Source organism: Onychostoma macrolepis, chromosome 16 (genome assembly GCF_012432095.1).
Source record: "Onychostoma macrolepis isolate SWU-2019 chromosome 16, ASM1243209v1, whole genome shotgun sequence".
In the NCBI taxonomy this organism is placed as follows: domain Eukaryota; kingdom Metazoa; phylum Chordata; class Actinopteri; order Cypriniformes; family Cyprinidae; genus Onychostoma; species Onychostoma macrolepis.
Window position 1 is genome coordinate 3,073,313 of NC_081170.1, and position 17,828 is coordinate 3,091,140.

Below are 17,828 nucleotides of genomic sequence, written 5' to 3' on the forward strand. Positions count from 1 at the left end.
TGCAGAACAAAGATCCAGGGGGTGGAGATGGCTAGGTTTAGGAGTGGGGATGTGTAGGTTTAGGGATCAGGGGGTGGAGACAGGTAGGTTTAGGTAAATGTAAAGTGGGAGCAGTTGGATCTAGATCCAACCACACCCCCTGGATCTTGTGTTCTGCAGTGAGGACCATCTCTAAACTTCAGCCGTGAAACTGGTTAACTAGTACATTATTATGAAAGGCAATTTGCAAAGATTCATAAAAAACACATTATACTCACTTCTTCTGTAGATGAAGCTGGATCACGAATGATTCGTGCTTCATTCACTTCAAAGCGAAAGTAACCTTAATCCTCTGCGTCTTCAGCAGCTCAGATGTCGGGAGTTAATGACGACTACTATATTCATTATTATATCCAACAACAGAGCATCTCAATCGCTTAATCGGAGACATCTAATAATGTATTTAGTAAAATATTTTGGCAAAATATTCAGAGTTTAACCTGAACATATAGTCAAATTATTAAGAAAAATAATAAAAATGAATAAGTAATATATTTCTTAGTAAAATTCTCAAAATATTTAAGTTCAAGTAATAAACTGTATATTCAAATTATGTTTTTGATTTCTCAGCTCAACAGTATGCATTAAGTTAGTGTCATTAACATGAGTATAACCGTGAATACTAGCAGCTGTTTACCAGTGTAACTAGGTAAAACCTGAAGAAAACAAAACCGCTAAATATGTGAAGAACACAAGTCACTCTCTGAAGGCAATTTACTCAAAGCAGCAGCAATGAGACGTGCATTATAGTGCATTATGCAAATGAAACATCATTAGTAACGGTTGACTTCTGCGAGAGAGACCGGGCGGCTTTCATGCCACTTGTGACAGAGTTCAGACCAGACCGGCTTTACAAGTGGACTCATGTGCGCTTCACTGGTCCAAAACAGAGCTCAGAAAGCTGCTTTCAACCAAACCAAACTCTGACGTCAAGCCAAGCTCATGCAAAAACACCCTAATATGCTTAAAGTTAGCCTGAAGAATATGAAAAAGCAGTGGAAATAGGAATGTAAACAGAGCACATTAAATGTAAGCATAAAGGTTTAAAAATGTAAGTGCACAAAATTGATTTAAAATAAGAATATTTCCTATTTTATTACAGTAAACTATTTCATTTTAAAATAAAAATTATACTGTATACACACACACTTATTGGGCCAGATTTACTAACAGCCTGCTCGAACCGTCTTTTGGCGTTAAAATAGTACTGCCAGGTTTTACTAAAGGCGCGCAGTGAAGAATTAGCGCTGAAAAGGCGTGGAAAGAGTCATTTTTGCACCTGAACTTATTGAATATGCATCTGTAGGAATTAACCTTTCAGAGGCAAAATTTATGGGAGGAGAATATTAAAATGAATAATTAAACACGATTTACTAACGTTTGTGCTCGTTAAAATGACTGGTATCTGCGCCATTACTTAACACTAAAAAAAGTATGTCGGTAAAGCAGGCAGTAATTTGCGCTGCTCTTGTTAGATTGCGCTGGTCATTATGGAAATGATCTGGCTACGTCTGTGTTCTTTAATATGCGCATTGTTAGTAAATCACCTGCTGAATTTCTACACTTTTCTCTCACTTCTGCTGACTGTCGTATGCTGGAAGCCCTTGAGTGCCTCTGAGATATGCTACTTTCGAGTTTGTATACAGGAGCAAAAGCAGCAAAGTTTCCTTACTTCTCCTCTTGGCTTATATCTAAGTCCGCTGACATTTTTCTTTACAAATCCTCGTTTTGTGCTTATCGTTTTGTGCCACAGTCAGCGGAAATGAGAAAAAAATTCTGTATTACATTTGAAATATGGATATTTTTCTTACAAAAATGCTCTGATTCACTACAGGAGGCCTTATTCACGCCCCGGAGCCGTGTGAGGCATGTTTTATTATGGATGGACGCACTTTATTTAACGTCTTCTGGACTGTTGTACAGAAACACCCGCCGCCTGCAATGATAGAGCTTAGAAGTGCCAGGACAATTTTTAATACAACTCCGATATGATTCGTCTGAAAGAAGAAAGTCATATACACCTAGGGTGCCTCGAAGGTGAGTAAAACACAGGCTAATTTTCATTTTTGGGTGAACTAACCCTTTAAGTATATGGTAACACTTTATTTTAGGGTCTCTTAACTAGTTGCTTATTAGCATGCATATAACTAGAATATTAGCCATTTATTAGTAGTAATTAAGCACTTATTAATACCTTATTCTACATGACTTTATTCCACATCCCTAATCCTACCCAATACCTCAACGTAACTACTTTAACTATTAATAAGCAGCAAATTAGGAATTTATTGAGGGAAAAGTCGTAGTTAAGAGTGAATAAGTGTTCCCTATTCTAAAGTGTTACTAAGTATATAGTATGAAAATGTAATAATAGAAATGACTACAGTGTGAGATACCTTACTATATTACTACTGTAAAAGTAAAAGAAAAAATATATATGTTTAATAAATATCACTACAGTAAAATAAAAAAATAATATAAATTATATATATATACACACACATATATACACACACACACAAGTATTTTTATATTATTGTATATCTAATAAAAAAAATGTACTACAGTAAAATATAGCAAACTATTTAACTTTAAAATAAAAAATATACACATACTGTACACAGGCTGCATATACACACTTATCTTTAAAAAACAAGTATATACAATATAATGTATACAGTATGATAATAATAGAAATGACTACAGTAAAATATTGTGCTAAACTTCATAACTCCAATAAAAAAGAAAATATAAGCATTGAGTTTTATTTATATAGATGCTGCGTTATAACATTTAATGGCAAGTTTGTCAGCAAACAAAACGCATTATATATTCTCTGACATTTGAAAAGCGATGCTTCATTATTTGTCACTCTGTGTTACAAGAAGTTGAAAACACACTGATGTACAATCATTAACACGACTGCAATTTATTTGCTCTTCGCTTCGTTCTGTAAACAAAGTGGGCAGATATTGTCACTCCCACACAAGCTAAACAGGAAAAATGATTCAAGTCCTTTGGGCTGTAATGATTTCTGTGTACCGCTGTTTCATTAACGGCCTAATTGTGTTGGTAATGAACAAAACACCCTTCCCAAAAGCAGGGCAACGCACTAAACATCCAGTTAATTAAAAACTATTTCTACCAATGTCGCCCCAGTGGAAAATCACTCGCAACGGCTGACTGAACCGAAGACGCCGCTCGCAATCACTGGAACCAGCAGAACATCATCCTGATGAACCGCGTCACGGCGGCTGAAACATGATGCTTCATTTCCAACGCTTTTGCATTAAACAGCATTTCTGTGAAATGTGCTACTTGCATGATTTGCATTCCTGCTCTGATCTTTATTGAATGAAGAATAACTCGAAAATATAATAAACATACTCTGTGAGGCACCAAATCCAATAGAAGAGCTCAAATCAAATCACAAATTCAGATATTTGAATGCATTTTCCCACAGTTTATGTTCCCAAACATAATCACAATGATGTTTAGCAAATAATATTGCATCATGTATACTCATGAAAGGCATGTCTGGGTCACATTTCATCCCAAAAATAATATTTTTAATAAACCTAAAGCTAAACCTATTGTTGGACTTCACTGCTCAAATATTCATTGTATGAATTTTGATATTAAAATCACATTATTTTCAATGGTGATTTACATTAGATTTTTAACAAATAATACTGTCATAAATACATCAAACATTAAAAAAATATATATAAATGTTTTTCACATTACATCAATAAGATGTTTTGCATTACTGAAATGAGCATGCATGATTTTATTTTGATATTTGGGAGAAAAAAGTCTGTTCTTGATTTCATGAGATTCACCCAAACCATAATAATAATAATAATAATAATAATAACAACATAACTGACAATCACACTTGTATAAACATCATATAAACTTGAGTTGAACTGATAATGAAAAACATTTCACAACATGATACGGTACCTGCTAAAATAATAATTCATTGCTTAACAGTTTGTGCTTCTCTTTGAACACTGAATGCGAACAAAAAGCAATCAGAGGAATTAAAAAAAAAAAAATAAAAAAAAAAAAAAAATAATCACGCTTTCAACACTATTGCACAATAGATTTTGATTCTGACCAATCAGACCAGAATAAAAGCACCTCAGAGATGAGATGAAGGCCTAAAGCAATAAGATTCATCCTTTCTCCATGTTCTGGGTTCAGAACAGCTTCATCTACCACAGAGAATTACCTACAACAAGCAAAAACTATGTTTAGAGTGATGCACGTCTAGAGGCAAAACACTGCAGACGGTTACTTACTGAAAGCTAATTTACAGAAGGACTGTTTTATCCATTAAGAATTGACTGGTTCATAAAACATGGGAGTTACATACTAAAATAGAGTCAGACTGGATGGATGGAAAAGTAAAATGGATTTTTATCAACAAGCATCAATGTTTAAGCATTATAAACATACTTTCAATATGTGCTTTTACTATTTTTACTATTATGTCTTATCACACAGACTTCTGTTGTAACTACATGACTGTTAATGTAATTTCTGCATGCTTTCAAAAACAGAGGTACATATCGTACAAAAACAGTTTTTTTTTTTTTTTTTTTAAATCAAGTGAAGTAGATTAAGCTTCAGATGGAGCCGAAGACACAATCATTATTCTTCCACAGCAATAACATCGTCAGTCGTGATCTATGTGACAACAGAGAGCGCAGCGCCAAAGGCTACGGCCACACAAACGGACGACAGGACTGAACTACAAATGACAGAACACCACCGAGAAAAGAGAACGCTGCTAATAAACAGACAGGCCAAAATGTGTAAAAAAAAAAAAAACAGTCCTGTAGATGGAATAACCTGAAGGAAAACTAAGCGAAAAAGCAGTATGACAAAAATCTTCAAAAGCTCCATCCAAAAAGAGTCAGTCATTTTACATCATAACACATGTAAGCTTTTTATTTATTATTTTTTTTATAAATAATTTTAAATATTTATATTTTTATAAACATTCTATTTTATTATATATACAGGTAAATGTCAAATTAGAATGTCGTGAAAAAGTTCATTTTTTCTTGTAACTTATTTCAAAAAGTGAAACTTTCATATATTTTAGATTCATTGCATGTAAAGTTAAACATTTCAAAAGTTTTTTTTTGTTTTCATTTTGATGATTAGAGCTTACAGCTCATGAAAGTCAAAAATCAGTATCTCAAAATATTAGAATATTTACATTTGAGTTTGAATTAATGACCATCCATACAGTATAAATTCCGGGTATCTCTTGTTCTTTGAAACCACAATAATGGAGAAGACTGCCAACTTGGCAATGATCCAGAAGACGAGGATGGTCATTACTGATGGTCACAGAGGGTCATTACTGAAAGGTGTGGCTGTTTACAGAGTGCTGTATCAAAGCATATCAAATGCAAAGTTGACTGGAAGGAAGAAATTGGGTAGGAAAGGGTGCACAAGCAACAGGGATGACTGCAAGCTTGAGAATACTGTCAAGCAAAGCCGATTCAAACACTTGGGAGAGCTTCACAAGGAGTGGACTGAAGCTGGAGTCAGTGCATCAAGAGTCACCACGCTCAGACGTCTTCAGGAAAAGGGCTACCAAGCCACTTCTGAACCAGAGACAACGTCAGAAGCGTCTTAACTGGGCTGTGGAGAAAAAGAACTGGACTGTTGCTCAGTGGTCCAAAGCCCTCTTTTCAGATGAAAGTAAATTTTAGCCCCTACCAAGTATTGAGTACATATACAGTAAATGAACATACTTTCCAGAAGGCCAACAATTCACTAAAAATGTTTTTTTATTGGTCTTATGAAGTATTCTAATTTGTTGAGATAGTGAATTGGTGGGATTTTGTTAAATGTGAGCCTAAATCATCACAATTAAAAGAACCAAAGACTTCAGTCTGTGTGCATTGAATTTATTTAATACACGAGTTTCACAATTTGAGTTAAATTGAAATAAATGAACTTTTCCACAACATTCTAATTTATTGAGATGCACCTGTATATGCATCTATGCATGTATGCATGTATGCATGTATGTATGTATGTATGATGGGTCAACAGTGTAATTATAAATGTAATTACAGAAATTAATTACAGATGTAATTACATATAGGTATTTTTTAAAATATAAGCACAATTTAAGAACACACATGTACACAATAAGTGCATTGTACCAAATTATTAATTTAAATGCAAGTACATAGTAGTTAAGGCCACCTAATATAAAGTGGGACCTTTTTTTTCTAAATCTCATATACAGTATGTGTGTGTGTGTGTGTGTGTGTGTGTGTGTATACGTACACCTGTTTTTCTATTCAGGTGGGAAAACACACAGACTCATGGGGACTCGTGTCACGGTGGGGACCTAAACTGAGGTCCCCACGGGTAAACAAGCTAGTAAATCACACAATGAAGTTTTTTTTGAAAATCTAAAAATGCAGAAAGTTTCTGTAAGGGGTAGGTTTAGGTGTAGGGTTGGTGTAGGGCAATAGAATATACGCTCTGTACAGTAGAAAAAGCATTACGCCTATGGAGAGTCCTCACAAGGATAGCAAACCAGACACGTGTGTGTGTGTGTGTGTGTGTGTGTGTGTGTGTGTGTGTGTGTGTGTGTGTGTGTGTGTGTGTTTGTGTGTGAGAGAGATTGAGAGAGTGAGTGAGTGGGGAGATTTAAGAAAAAAAAAAAAAAAGGTTAGTGACCTAAGCTACCTATTTTTGGAAATGTACCACTATACATGCAGTACAGAAAAATCTCTTCCAACTGACACATTTCGACCAGAGCATGGTCTATAATGCCAGACCGCCAAACCCTCATCAGAACCATGACAATGTCATTGTCTCTTTCTCAAGCGTCTGATTTTCTATAATTAGTACGTCCATAATTACACGGCCAGTGTGTGGTTGAAAAGAGTAGAGGTTTTCAAGCACCAGTTTGAAAGTTGAAGCGATGTACTGAAGCAGACCGCAAGCTTAAAAGCTAGAATTTGAACTAGAAACCCTCCTGAACGCGCAGTGGAAAACTCTGGTCCCCAGCAGAGCGTTTGGCTGGGAGCGGAGCCGAGCGCATGCAGAGGTCACGTCCACCCGTGTCTGCTTACTGGAATCTGATGCAAAGCAACTCGAAATAACAAACATGGAGCTTTGTGCAACAAGCAAAACAAACAAACTGCTCCTTTAGAGACCAAACAACCGGTAAATCATTTGCTTTTCCTGACCTTGATCCTACACTTTAACATTGCGCAACTACTGCTGAAGTTTTCCACGCACTAGATAAATCTTCTGCAATTGCATGAATATAATTTTGATAAAATATGAATCACAGTGTTGCATCTCAACGAGTTTTGCATATTTGAAAAACTCTTGCATTCTAAAAAAATAAAAAAATAAATAAATAAACGCCACAAATATATAGCCTAATATTCACAGAAGCTGAAAGAGGCTCCACAAAACGTCAATGGAGCGACTTGAATTAGATCACAAATTAAAACCAGACATTTTAATGCATTTTCCCCTCAGTTATATTACAGCACATAATCACAGTGATGTTTATTATCGAATTACACTGCAAGTACACTTATGGGCCGTTCACGCAGGACGCATTCCTGCATTCAAAACAACTGGAAGGAGCGCATTAGCATGGAGTAAAAAACACAGAGTTTGACGGGGTCACATGGAAAACCTGGACACTTAAGGGAAATTTTGATTTGGGTTACTCCAGGCCTGGAAACAGTCATGGAAATTACTATAGAAAAAAAACAAAAAAAATTGTGTCATTCAAAGAAGCCTCTTAGGCTCACCAAGACTGCATTTATTTGATTAAAAATACAGTTTAAAAAAAATAATAATAATATTGTGAAATAGTATAACAATTTAAAACAACTTCAAAGGTCATGGAAAATTATGCCAAAATTGAACTACATTTAGCTTGATACAGTAACTTCAAAAAGACAGAAACACACACACAAACAAATACAGTGCATGCGTGCAAAAAAAAATATTGCATGTGTAGCACACATACAAAACAAATGCAGAAGGACTTGAACAACGTGTCCTGTGCAAACAATTAGTGGTCAGACAGTTGGTGGTTGCCCAATTTTAAAGGGACAGTTCACCCAAAAATCATCTGCAGTGAATGGGTGCCATCAGAATGAGTCCCCAAACAGCTGATAAAAACATCACAATAATCCACTGCTCCGAGTGTGTGTTCACAGTGTGTGTGTGTGTACTTGAATGGGTTAAATGCAGAGCACAAATTCTGAGTATGGGTCATCATATCTAGCCACACGCCACTTCATTTTTACTTTCAATAATCAGCCAGTAATCCACACCACTCCAGTCCATCAGTTAACATCTTGTGAAGACAAAAGCTGCGTGTTTGTAAAAAACAAATCCATCAAGACCTTTTTAACTTCAAACCATTGCTTCCAGCTAAAATACGAGCCTATAATCCATAATAACGCTTCCTCCAGTGAAAAAGTTCATCTCCTGTTGTCTCTTACGTCAAAATCCACAAACACGTATTTGTTTAGAACGGTTTTGGCTTCTAACCAATCTGTGCAGATTTCTCTCCTGATTCAGACCAGACCACTTTTTGCACTGGAGGAAGCATTATTATTGATTATGGACTTAAAAATGCTTTAATGATGGATTTGTTTCTTACAAACATTCAGATTTTGGATCTTAAGATGCTAATTGATGGACTGGAGTGGTGTGGATTACTGTGATGTTTTTATCAGCTGTTTGGACTCATTCTGACGGCACCCATTCACTGCAGAGTATCCGTTGCTGAGCAAGTGATGCAATGCTACATTTCACCAAATCAGATGAAGAAACAAACTCATCTACATCTTTGACGGCCTGAGGGTGAGAACATTAAGGAAAATTTATTTTTGCGTGAACTATTCCTTTAATAAACGATGGTGATTGAACTCTTATTCAACACAGAATTGACCAAATATTGACTAATTTTCTAAACGGCCATGTTTCAGCTCGTTCACCAGCCTGTGCAATACATCAGTCATCACAGTTACTGTGGCAACCGAATCTAGCTTATATGTAACCAAGCACTAATCGCATCAAGTTGAGTTTGCCCATATTGAGAAAGGCAAATCTCAGCGGCGCAGGCTCAAATAGAAGAACAGCTGCTTTAATCATGACTCTCGTTTAGCGGCCGCTCTCCATCCCCATTTCAATAGCCAGAAGCTAATTGCGCTCTCCTGCCCCCTCACCATCAGCTCCGAGGCCCGCGGCGTCCTCCTCCGCTCCGAGAAGTGGAACAGGATCTTGGCTTTCCTGAGAGGAAGCGCTCATCAAAGAGCACGGCTCCTCTCCCTCTCTCAGCCTCGGGCCGAGCTCTGCCAAGCTGCTCCTTGTAACTCTATCCATCTCGCAGAGCGGTGAACGCCCATTCAGCATGTCCCAACAGGGGATAAACCCTCCAGTCAGCGCCCCGTGACAAAAGCAGGGAGGCACTGACGAATGAGAGGCCATAGACTCGACAAGCTTCACATGCTCGTGGATGCGAACCGCAAATTCCTCTAGACTTTGAGCTCTAAAACTCATTTCCAACCTTCAGTGGGTGCCATGAGTGCAGCTACAGCCAACTAGAAAAGATTATAAACATGTATCAGAAAAGCACAAGATTTAGCTAAATAAAGAGTTTTTTGCATCCATATATCATATAAACAAGCACCACCTTTGGCTCAAGCATATTATAATAATGAATAATGATAATGAAATTAATGCTGCAATGCATAAAAAAAATTATGGTACTAAAAAGACTTCATTTTATTTATGCAAAATATATTCTTAAATCAATAAGCATTGATTTATGTTTGAATGATGCAAAATAAGCATTGATATTAAAATTAACGCTACATGGCAAAACATCATAATGGTTCTAAAAAAGGATTCATTTTCTTTATGCAAAATATTTTGATATTATATTTGCAAAATAAGCATTGATTTTATTTGATTCATGCATAAGCATTGATTTATGATTGATTTGTGCCAAATAAGCACTGATATTAAAAGTAATGCCACAATGCAAAACTGGCTTTATTTATTTTTTTATTTTTAATTTTAATTTGTTTTTTTACACAAAATGTTGATCTTATTTATGCAATGATTTATGTTTGATTTATTAAGTACTGATATTAAATGTAATTCCACAATGCAAAACATCATAATGGTCTTAAAACAGGATTTATTTTCTTTATTCAAAATATGGTATTATTTATCAAAATAAGCATTCATTTACGCAAAATAAGCATCAATTTATGTTTGATTACGCAAAAAGCACTAATCGTAAAATTAACACCTATGCAAAAGCCATAATGGTCCTGAAACAGGGTTCATTTTATGCAAAATATTTTGATATTATTTATGTAAAATAAGCAGTGATTTGCATTTGATTTATGCAAAATAGCTACTCATTTGTGTTTGATTTATTATGCACTGAAATTAAAATTAAGGCACATCAAACATCAAATGGTGCATTGATGCAAAACCCCATAATGGTCCTAAAACAGGGTTCGTTTTCTTAATGAAAAATATGCTGATATTATTTATGCAAAATAAGCACTGATTTATGTTTGATTCAGGCTAAGCAAGCAGTGATATTAAAATTAACACCACACTGCGAAACGTTATAATAGGCTTAATTTTCTTAATGCAGAATCAGTCTTAAAGTTTGCATTGAAATGTTTTCTTGAGATCCGTTCTTGAGTAATCACAAACGGCTACAATGATGCTTCCAAGAACTAGTTTTAACATCATGTGTTTCAAAATGAGTTTTATTAGGCTAGTTAGATCTGGTTTTAGATTACCTCATCCTTGAAAGTCACACAACAGAAATGAACACTGATTGGTCGCTTTACGTGTTAATCAAAGCATCCGATCCAGTCCTAGCAGGTGATTCTGAGCCAAAATAAACTGCAACTTGGATCAGTGAAACTCTAAGGAGAATATTTGACTTCGTTCACATCAAGCTTACTCACTGTTGATGGTTCCGATGGTTCAAGGAGAACATATGTAAAGTCAGTCCTTGTTTTTGAGTCCTTCGAGCCTAAAGCACACAGCGCTGAACACCTGCTGAATGCAAATTCAATAATATTGGCCGAACAGATTAACTTTGCTTGACAAATGAGCAAAACTACCATACTTCAGCATGCACTGTTTGCCAAGACTGCTAACAAGATCCAAACTCATATTTCAAACAGTAATATACATTATTTCCATCTGTAGTTTCTCCCAAAAGCTAAGAAAAGGATGGCTTTTGAGAGCCATAGCAGTGATTCTCCAGGAGAGCTGATCTTCGTCTGCTGGATTATTAATATTTAATGGTGCTGTTTATGATGATTAGGTCAGACATGAATATGCATGGCTCTGACAGGAGGCGGCGCAGAGGGAAGCCAGAGGCATCCGTGAGGCAAACACTGTGTAAAAACAGCACAACCTAAATAGTTAATTCAGCATGTGGCTTTAATAGCAACACTGCAAACCCTCCATGAATCACTGAAATGACATGCAAGTAGGTCAGTGCAGGTTAATACACATCAACAAACAGGCAGAGTCAACATGCAATTAACGTAAAATCACGATCCGGATGATTATTCATTATTTTGAATTGAAAAGATGGTTTATTTTCACAAGCTTCCTTAGTCTCTGAAACATTTTTCCTTATTTGCTGATTCTCAACTCGCAAAAAATAAAGCCCCGCCCTAAATATGTCTTTGAATATATGTTTTCACGTCAGATTACAAAAGTAAAATGTGCTGTAAAATATGATTTCTCCAGTTGTGAATAAAAAAATTTAAATTGTTCATAAATTATTGGAGTGCATTTCAGTTTTCTACTTAATTTTATGTTTAATTCAATGTTAAATTTAATACCAATTTCGGAGTTTCTACACCAAATGTTGTGAACAACATTTCAGCCATAGTTTAGGCAAAATAAGCATTGATAGTAAAATTAACAATACAATGCAAAACATCATAATGGTCCTAAAATATGCTTAACTGCAAAATATTTTCATATTTATGCAAAATAAGCATTGATTTATGATCGAGTTGTGCAAAATTAGCATTGATATTAAAAGTTAACGCCACAATGCAAAACATCACAATGGTCCTAAAACAGGTACCATTTTCTTTATGCAAAATACATTCTGATTTCTATTTGATTCATGCAAAATGAGCATTGATATTAAAATTAATTCCAGAGCACAGAACATCTATTGGTCCTAAAATAGGCCCTATTTTCGTTTTGCAAAATATGTTGATATTACTTATGCAAAATATGCACGGATTTAGATTTGATTTATGCAAAATAAGCATTTACGTTTGACTAATGCAAAATGAGCACTGATAGAAAAATTTACGTCACAATGCAAAACACTTTAATAGTGAATTTTTTTAACAGCATTTTTTTTTCAGTGTGGGTTGCGAACAATGTTTCAAGTTGACTTCAAAGTCAAACGCACAAAAAAATAATTTGTTTTTGCTGTCGATTACTTGATTTTCCCTTTCATTTTCCACTCCTTTCATAGCAAGGTAAGAAACCCAGTCAAGTAGTGGCTTTCTAAACACCCCGCAGCTCTGGAACCCGTCCAGTGCTTCTGACGCTGTGAAATATGATATCACAATAGAAAATTCAAAGCAGAATTTCAGCTATAGATAGCCACAAAAAGACATTTCAATACGCTCACTGCACACTGGGAATGTACTGTGTTTCTACAGTTACTCATTTCACAAAGTCTGGCTTCAGTAAGTTAGAGAAATCAATGATGTCAGCCAGCTGGACCTTAGGTCTTGAACTACTGCGAAACCATATGAACCTGAATAAACAGCACTCTGACATTTACAGGAGAAATTCACCCGAAATGAGAACTTGCTCATTTTCTCTGCTTCATGTCGCACCAAACCACAATTACTTTTTCTTCCCTCAAACACAACAGATGAAAATCTGAAGAATAGCCTAAAATATAACGAAAATGCTGTCAAGCTCCGAAACATCAACAACAACAACAAAAAAAACACCAGAGTGAAAAAGTACCAAAGTCGTATAATGCTTTCCACGCTTCTGAGGTCAGAAGAGTTTTCTGAGGAACAGACCCAAACTCAAGTCAGTATTCACTGATAAACTCAAATCAGATCAGTCTTTAGACATCGCATTAATGTTGGAAAAGATATTCTTCAAAATTTCACCTTTTGTGTCCCAGTAAGGAAAGTCACGAGGGTTTAAAGAAATATGAGGCTAAATGAATGACAGAATTTTCATAAATTATTATTTTCTTATAAAGATTTGCTATATATAAAACAAGACGTGGATTTGTCATACACAATACCAACTTCAAACTTTAAATATGACAAAACTTATTTTGTCTTATAAAAAAACAATGCAAAAAAAGAAAAAATATATGCATAATGTTTTTAAAATAGAAAATATGATTAAATAAAATATTTATATAATTTATATAAAATAAAATATTTAAAATGTATATACATCTTTTCAAAATTATTTGTACAAAAAAAAAAAAAAGTCTTTATTTTAAAAATTGTATTTAAAAAAAAAATGGACTGATTTTAATGCTGGGGGGGAAAAACAACATTTGGCCATGCAAAACTGGCTGCGTGATGTCAGGGTGTTGCTATGTGATTGCTACAGGACCACATCAAAAGATCCTATATATTCTGCTTCCTATACATGCTGAAAACTACTTAAAGTGACACACATGTTCTGAGGAATCATTCATATCTGGAGCACAAACTGTGTGGCATGCCGAAGTTCAAAGCTTGACATCAAACATCAGCAATAATAGTAATAATAATAACAGCACTGTTTAGTATAAAAACAAAACAAGCACTTTAACAGCACTAAAGCACAACGCTCAAAACAAAAAGCAGCAAAGCAGCACTAAAGCTCATGTTTCGGTAATAACTGAAGCATGTTGGGTGTGCATTTTCAGCTCTCTCATCCCCATGTGAGAGCGAAACTCATTCTGACACAAGAGCTTTCAGTAGCACAGAAAAAACAGCTCTAACGATCATCCGTTCACCTGAAGACAGCAAACCTGCAGCGGCACAGTCGATGCCTGCATTACACATATCAAAGCAAGCAGACCAAAGGTGGCTTTTATCTGGATTCAACCCGGCAGCTTCAAACAACTGCCACACAAACACACCCTGATCAGTGACACAGCAGTCATTATCTGCTCATACAGACTCTGTGGATTCTAGCTTATGGTAAGGAACCAAATGCATGGGGCACGTTGTCACATGTACTTTATATGCAACTTCCTTAGATCTTTGTTGGCAAGTGGTTTGAAATTGTTTTGCATTTCATAATCATTTCAATCTTTCAGTCTTCGTTCAAAGCCTATAATATGCAAAAACAATAGTGTGACAACATGCCCCGCTTCAGGAGTCAATGTGTTAAAATCAGTTTTTCCTGTGCAATAACAGTGAAAATGTTAAGTTTTTCATAGCCAAGACTCTACAGTTTATTGTCTAAATCAATTACTAAGTCGTATTTATGGGATAAATTTCAACTTTTACGTCATAATTATGACATTTATTCCATAATTATGACTTGGTAAGTCACCATTCTAACTTATCTTAAAATAATGTTTTATCTAATCATTTTGTCATAATTCCAACTTTCTCTCAGCATAATGGCTTAGCATGTCATAATTCAACATTTTTATCTCATAATGATAACGTTTTATCGAATCATTTTTACTTTTTAATCCATAATTACGAGTTAGTATGCCCTAATTTATAACCTTTTATATCATAATTTTGACTTCTCACAATTATAACAGAATGTCAAAATTTCATCTCATAATTATGGATTAGCACTGTCGCAATTTTGACTTTTTATGCCATAATCAGGATTTAGTATGTCAATTTATAAAAATTCTGACATTTTATTTCATACTAATAGATGACTTACTATGTGATAATTTATAACATTTAGTGATAATTCCAACATTTTGTTCTCTAATAATTACAGCATGTCATAATTTCGACTTCTTATCTCATAGTTATCACATATCATTGTTCTGCCTTTTTATGTCATAATTTTTAACCTTTAATATCAGAAGTCCGACTTAAATCCCATAAATGATGTTTTATATAATATATATATTTTTACTTTTGACAATTTCGACTTTTTCTCTCACAATTATGACACAGTATGTCATGATTTCGACGTTTATCCCATAAATATGACTTGGCATATCATAATTTACCAAGCTCATGCGGCAGAAATGGGCTTCCATTGACAGCAGATCACCTCACCTCTTTGACTTTCTCCCTCCGCTGAAGCGTCTCGGAATCCGATGGAGTTCCCTGGTTCTTCCCCAAAGCTGGTTTCAGCAGACACTTTTTAAACGCCTCATAGTTGTAAGGGCTCCCGCGTTCCCCGTTATGAGCGGCCGAGGTGACCCGCTCGTCTCTGGCCGCCGGTTCCTGCGCCCTCGCCGGACTCCACTCGTCCTGCGCTCTACTCCCAACAGATCTCTCCACGGTTCTCGCTCCATGGGTCACCGAGGGCTTGCGGCTCACTCTGAGCTTGACATTCGCCCCCTCGCCCCCTTTTAAACCCGCCCGCTGATGCTCTGGATCCCCGGGCATCTTTTTGGAAAGCTCATTGTCGGAGCCCACGGTCACCGCGGGACTCTCGTTCTTGGAGAGGAAGATGCGCTTGAGGCGCACGGAGTCGGGTAGAAAGAAAAGTGCCCCGAAGCACAGAGTAACCAACCCCGACAGGAACAGCAGAAACACGAATTTCTGAGACAGACGAAGCCCCATGCCCGATGCTGAGACACCGGGTAACTTTCGGAGCACCATTTAAACGCTCCACTTAGGCGTTACGCACGACAATACACACCTAAACTTGGTTAGAAAACGCAAGCGACGCGGCTGCCGTGCAAACTGAACTCTCTCCTGGTCAAAGTGCCTAAATCTTCCTGAATCGATCGATTTAAGAGACCACAGGTGGCGTCAACACATTTGCGCGCAACAACAGCGTCATTGCGCGCTCACTGCTTCAAAACCAGCTTCCTTTAGTTTCAGAGCAGTCATGCAACATCTCATCTGCGAGACCGAAATGAGACTTTAAGGTCTTAAATGCCAGAGGTACAAAATGTTATGCACAGACAAAATCTACACAATGTTAATGCCCATCTAAGACACGAAATTGAAACTATATGGACTTAAATGTACTCTATCAAGTTAAAGCAGGATTTAAGTAGCATATAATAATATGCACAGCCAAAAGACATTACATTAATGCATATTAAAACGCAAGCAAAGTGCCAGAAAATGGCAATGATGCTCAACTGGTAGACGAAATTATGCGTTTATGAACATTAATGCACTTTTAAAAAGTTAAAGCAGCATTTGTGAAATCTATATTAGTATGCACAGCCAACATGTGTCAGTAATGCATATTAAACACCTTATTAGGCGAGCAAATGCCTGCAAACACACTGAAGATGATGATGATGACGCTTTATGAACTTAAAGCAGCATTAAAGTGGCCAATAATGTCATGCATGTATCACACATCAATCACAATACATGCTACGTCCCTACAAACCCACAGATTTCTGAAGACGATGCGCAACTAGAAGACTAAACTGAAGCTTTATGAACGCAAATGTACTGAAAGCGTCACAACCATGCATATTAAAATGCCTCAAAAGGCAAGCATCAACGTGGTTACGCACAACTGCTTTCTAATGATGCTGCTGCTGCTGTTGATGATGATGATGATGAAGACTCATGGCCAAACAGAGCAACACTGAAGTTTAGTGAATGAAATAAGACGCATCTCAGCCGAAAACCCCCAAAACTGCAACATCATGGGTTATTTCACAACATCTATACGTGTTTGGCACGGTGCACACCACTCCAGGACACAAGAGCTGGAAAAATACATCCAGAGATCAAATCAAGAGTGTCAGCGAAGCGACGAGACGCCGAAATTCAGTCCAAGTGTTTGTAAAAACTGTTGGTTTAAGCGCCGTGCATGCTCAAAACTCTCCCGTGCTCCGAAAGTCTACGTCCAATGCGTGAAGAAGGATGTTTGTGCTCGTAAAACGTGATCGACAGATGGATGGATCATTCTTCGGAAATGTAACCTAATGAAAACACGCCGTATCTTCTTCCCATTACCGCGCGTTCTCTTCCGCGCTCGCCTGCTTTATCGCCAGAGAAGAACGGAAGAAAATAAACGCCGATCGCTGCGGGCTAGTCTCGCGGTGTAAACGTCTTGATATGAAGCCGTTATGATCCGCAAACAGAAGGAGAAACAGAGCTCTGTGACTCCACGACTATCCAGGGCGGTCTGCTGCAAACGCCTTTGATCAGCAGCAGCGGTGAGCGAGGGGGAGCGAGTCATTAACCAACGCGCCCAACGCGCGCAAGAGCGAGCCGAGACATCCACCGTGTGGCGGGTTTGGGAAGTCAACTTGGAGAACGGGGCTTCTACGCCATTAAAACAAAAAGATACATTTGTATTTGCAAATGGAATTATATAAGTGGTAAGTTTTACCAGGTGAAAAAAAGTGCACTTCCATAATGTACTTAAAGTGCTCTATTTTCACGCACTAATTCTGTACTTAATATAGCCTACTAAAAATGATTCTTAAGATAAACCTACAGAGGTTAATTAAAAGTATTTTTACTTTACTCAAGTAAAAGTATCAGTATTTTATCAGTGTTTTTCTCTGGAAACCTTTTACTTCGCTACATTCCAAATCA

The 17,828-nt window shown here is 36.6% G+C and overlaps 1 protein-coding gene across 2 annotated transcripts in view; it reads right to left on the minus strand.

Annotated features, from left to right (window-relative positions):
• Positions 1-17,498, minus strand: part of LOC131521600 (mannosyl-oligosaccharide 1,2-alpha-mannosidase IA) — a 223,757-nt gene extending 206,259 nt beyond the window's left edge. The window contains exon 1 of one of the 2 annotated variants that reach the window (XM_058746505.1): positions 15,360-17,498. In XM_058746505.1, coding sequence (XP_058602488.1) covers positions 15,360-15,911 — 552 coding nt within the window. In that variant the 5' untranslated portion in view covers positions 15,912-17,498. The remainder of the gene's footprint in view (positions 1-15,359) is intronic. The other variant, XM_058746506.1, reaches the window with a different exon arrangement.
• Between the last annotated feature and the right edge of the window lie 330 nt (positions 17,499-17,828).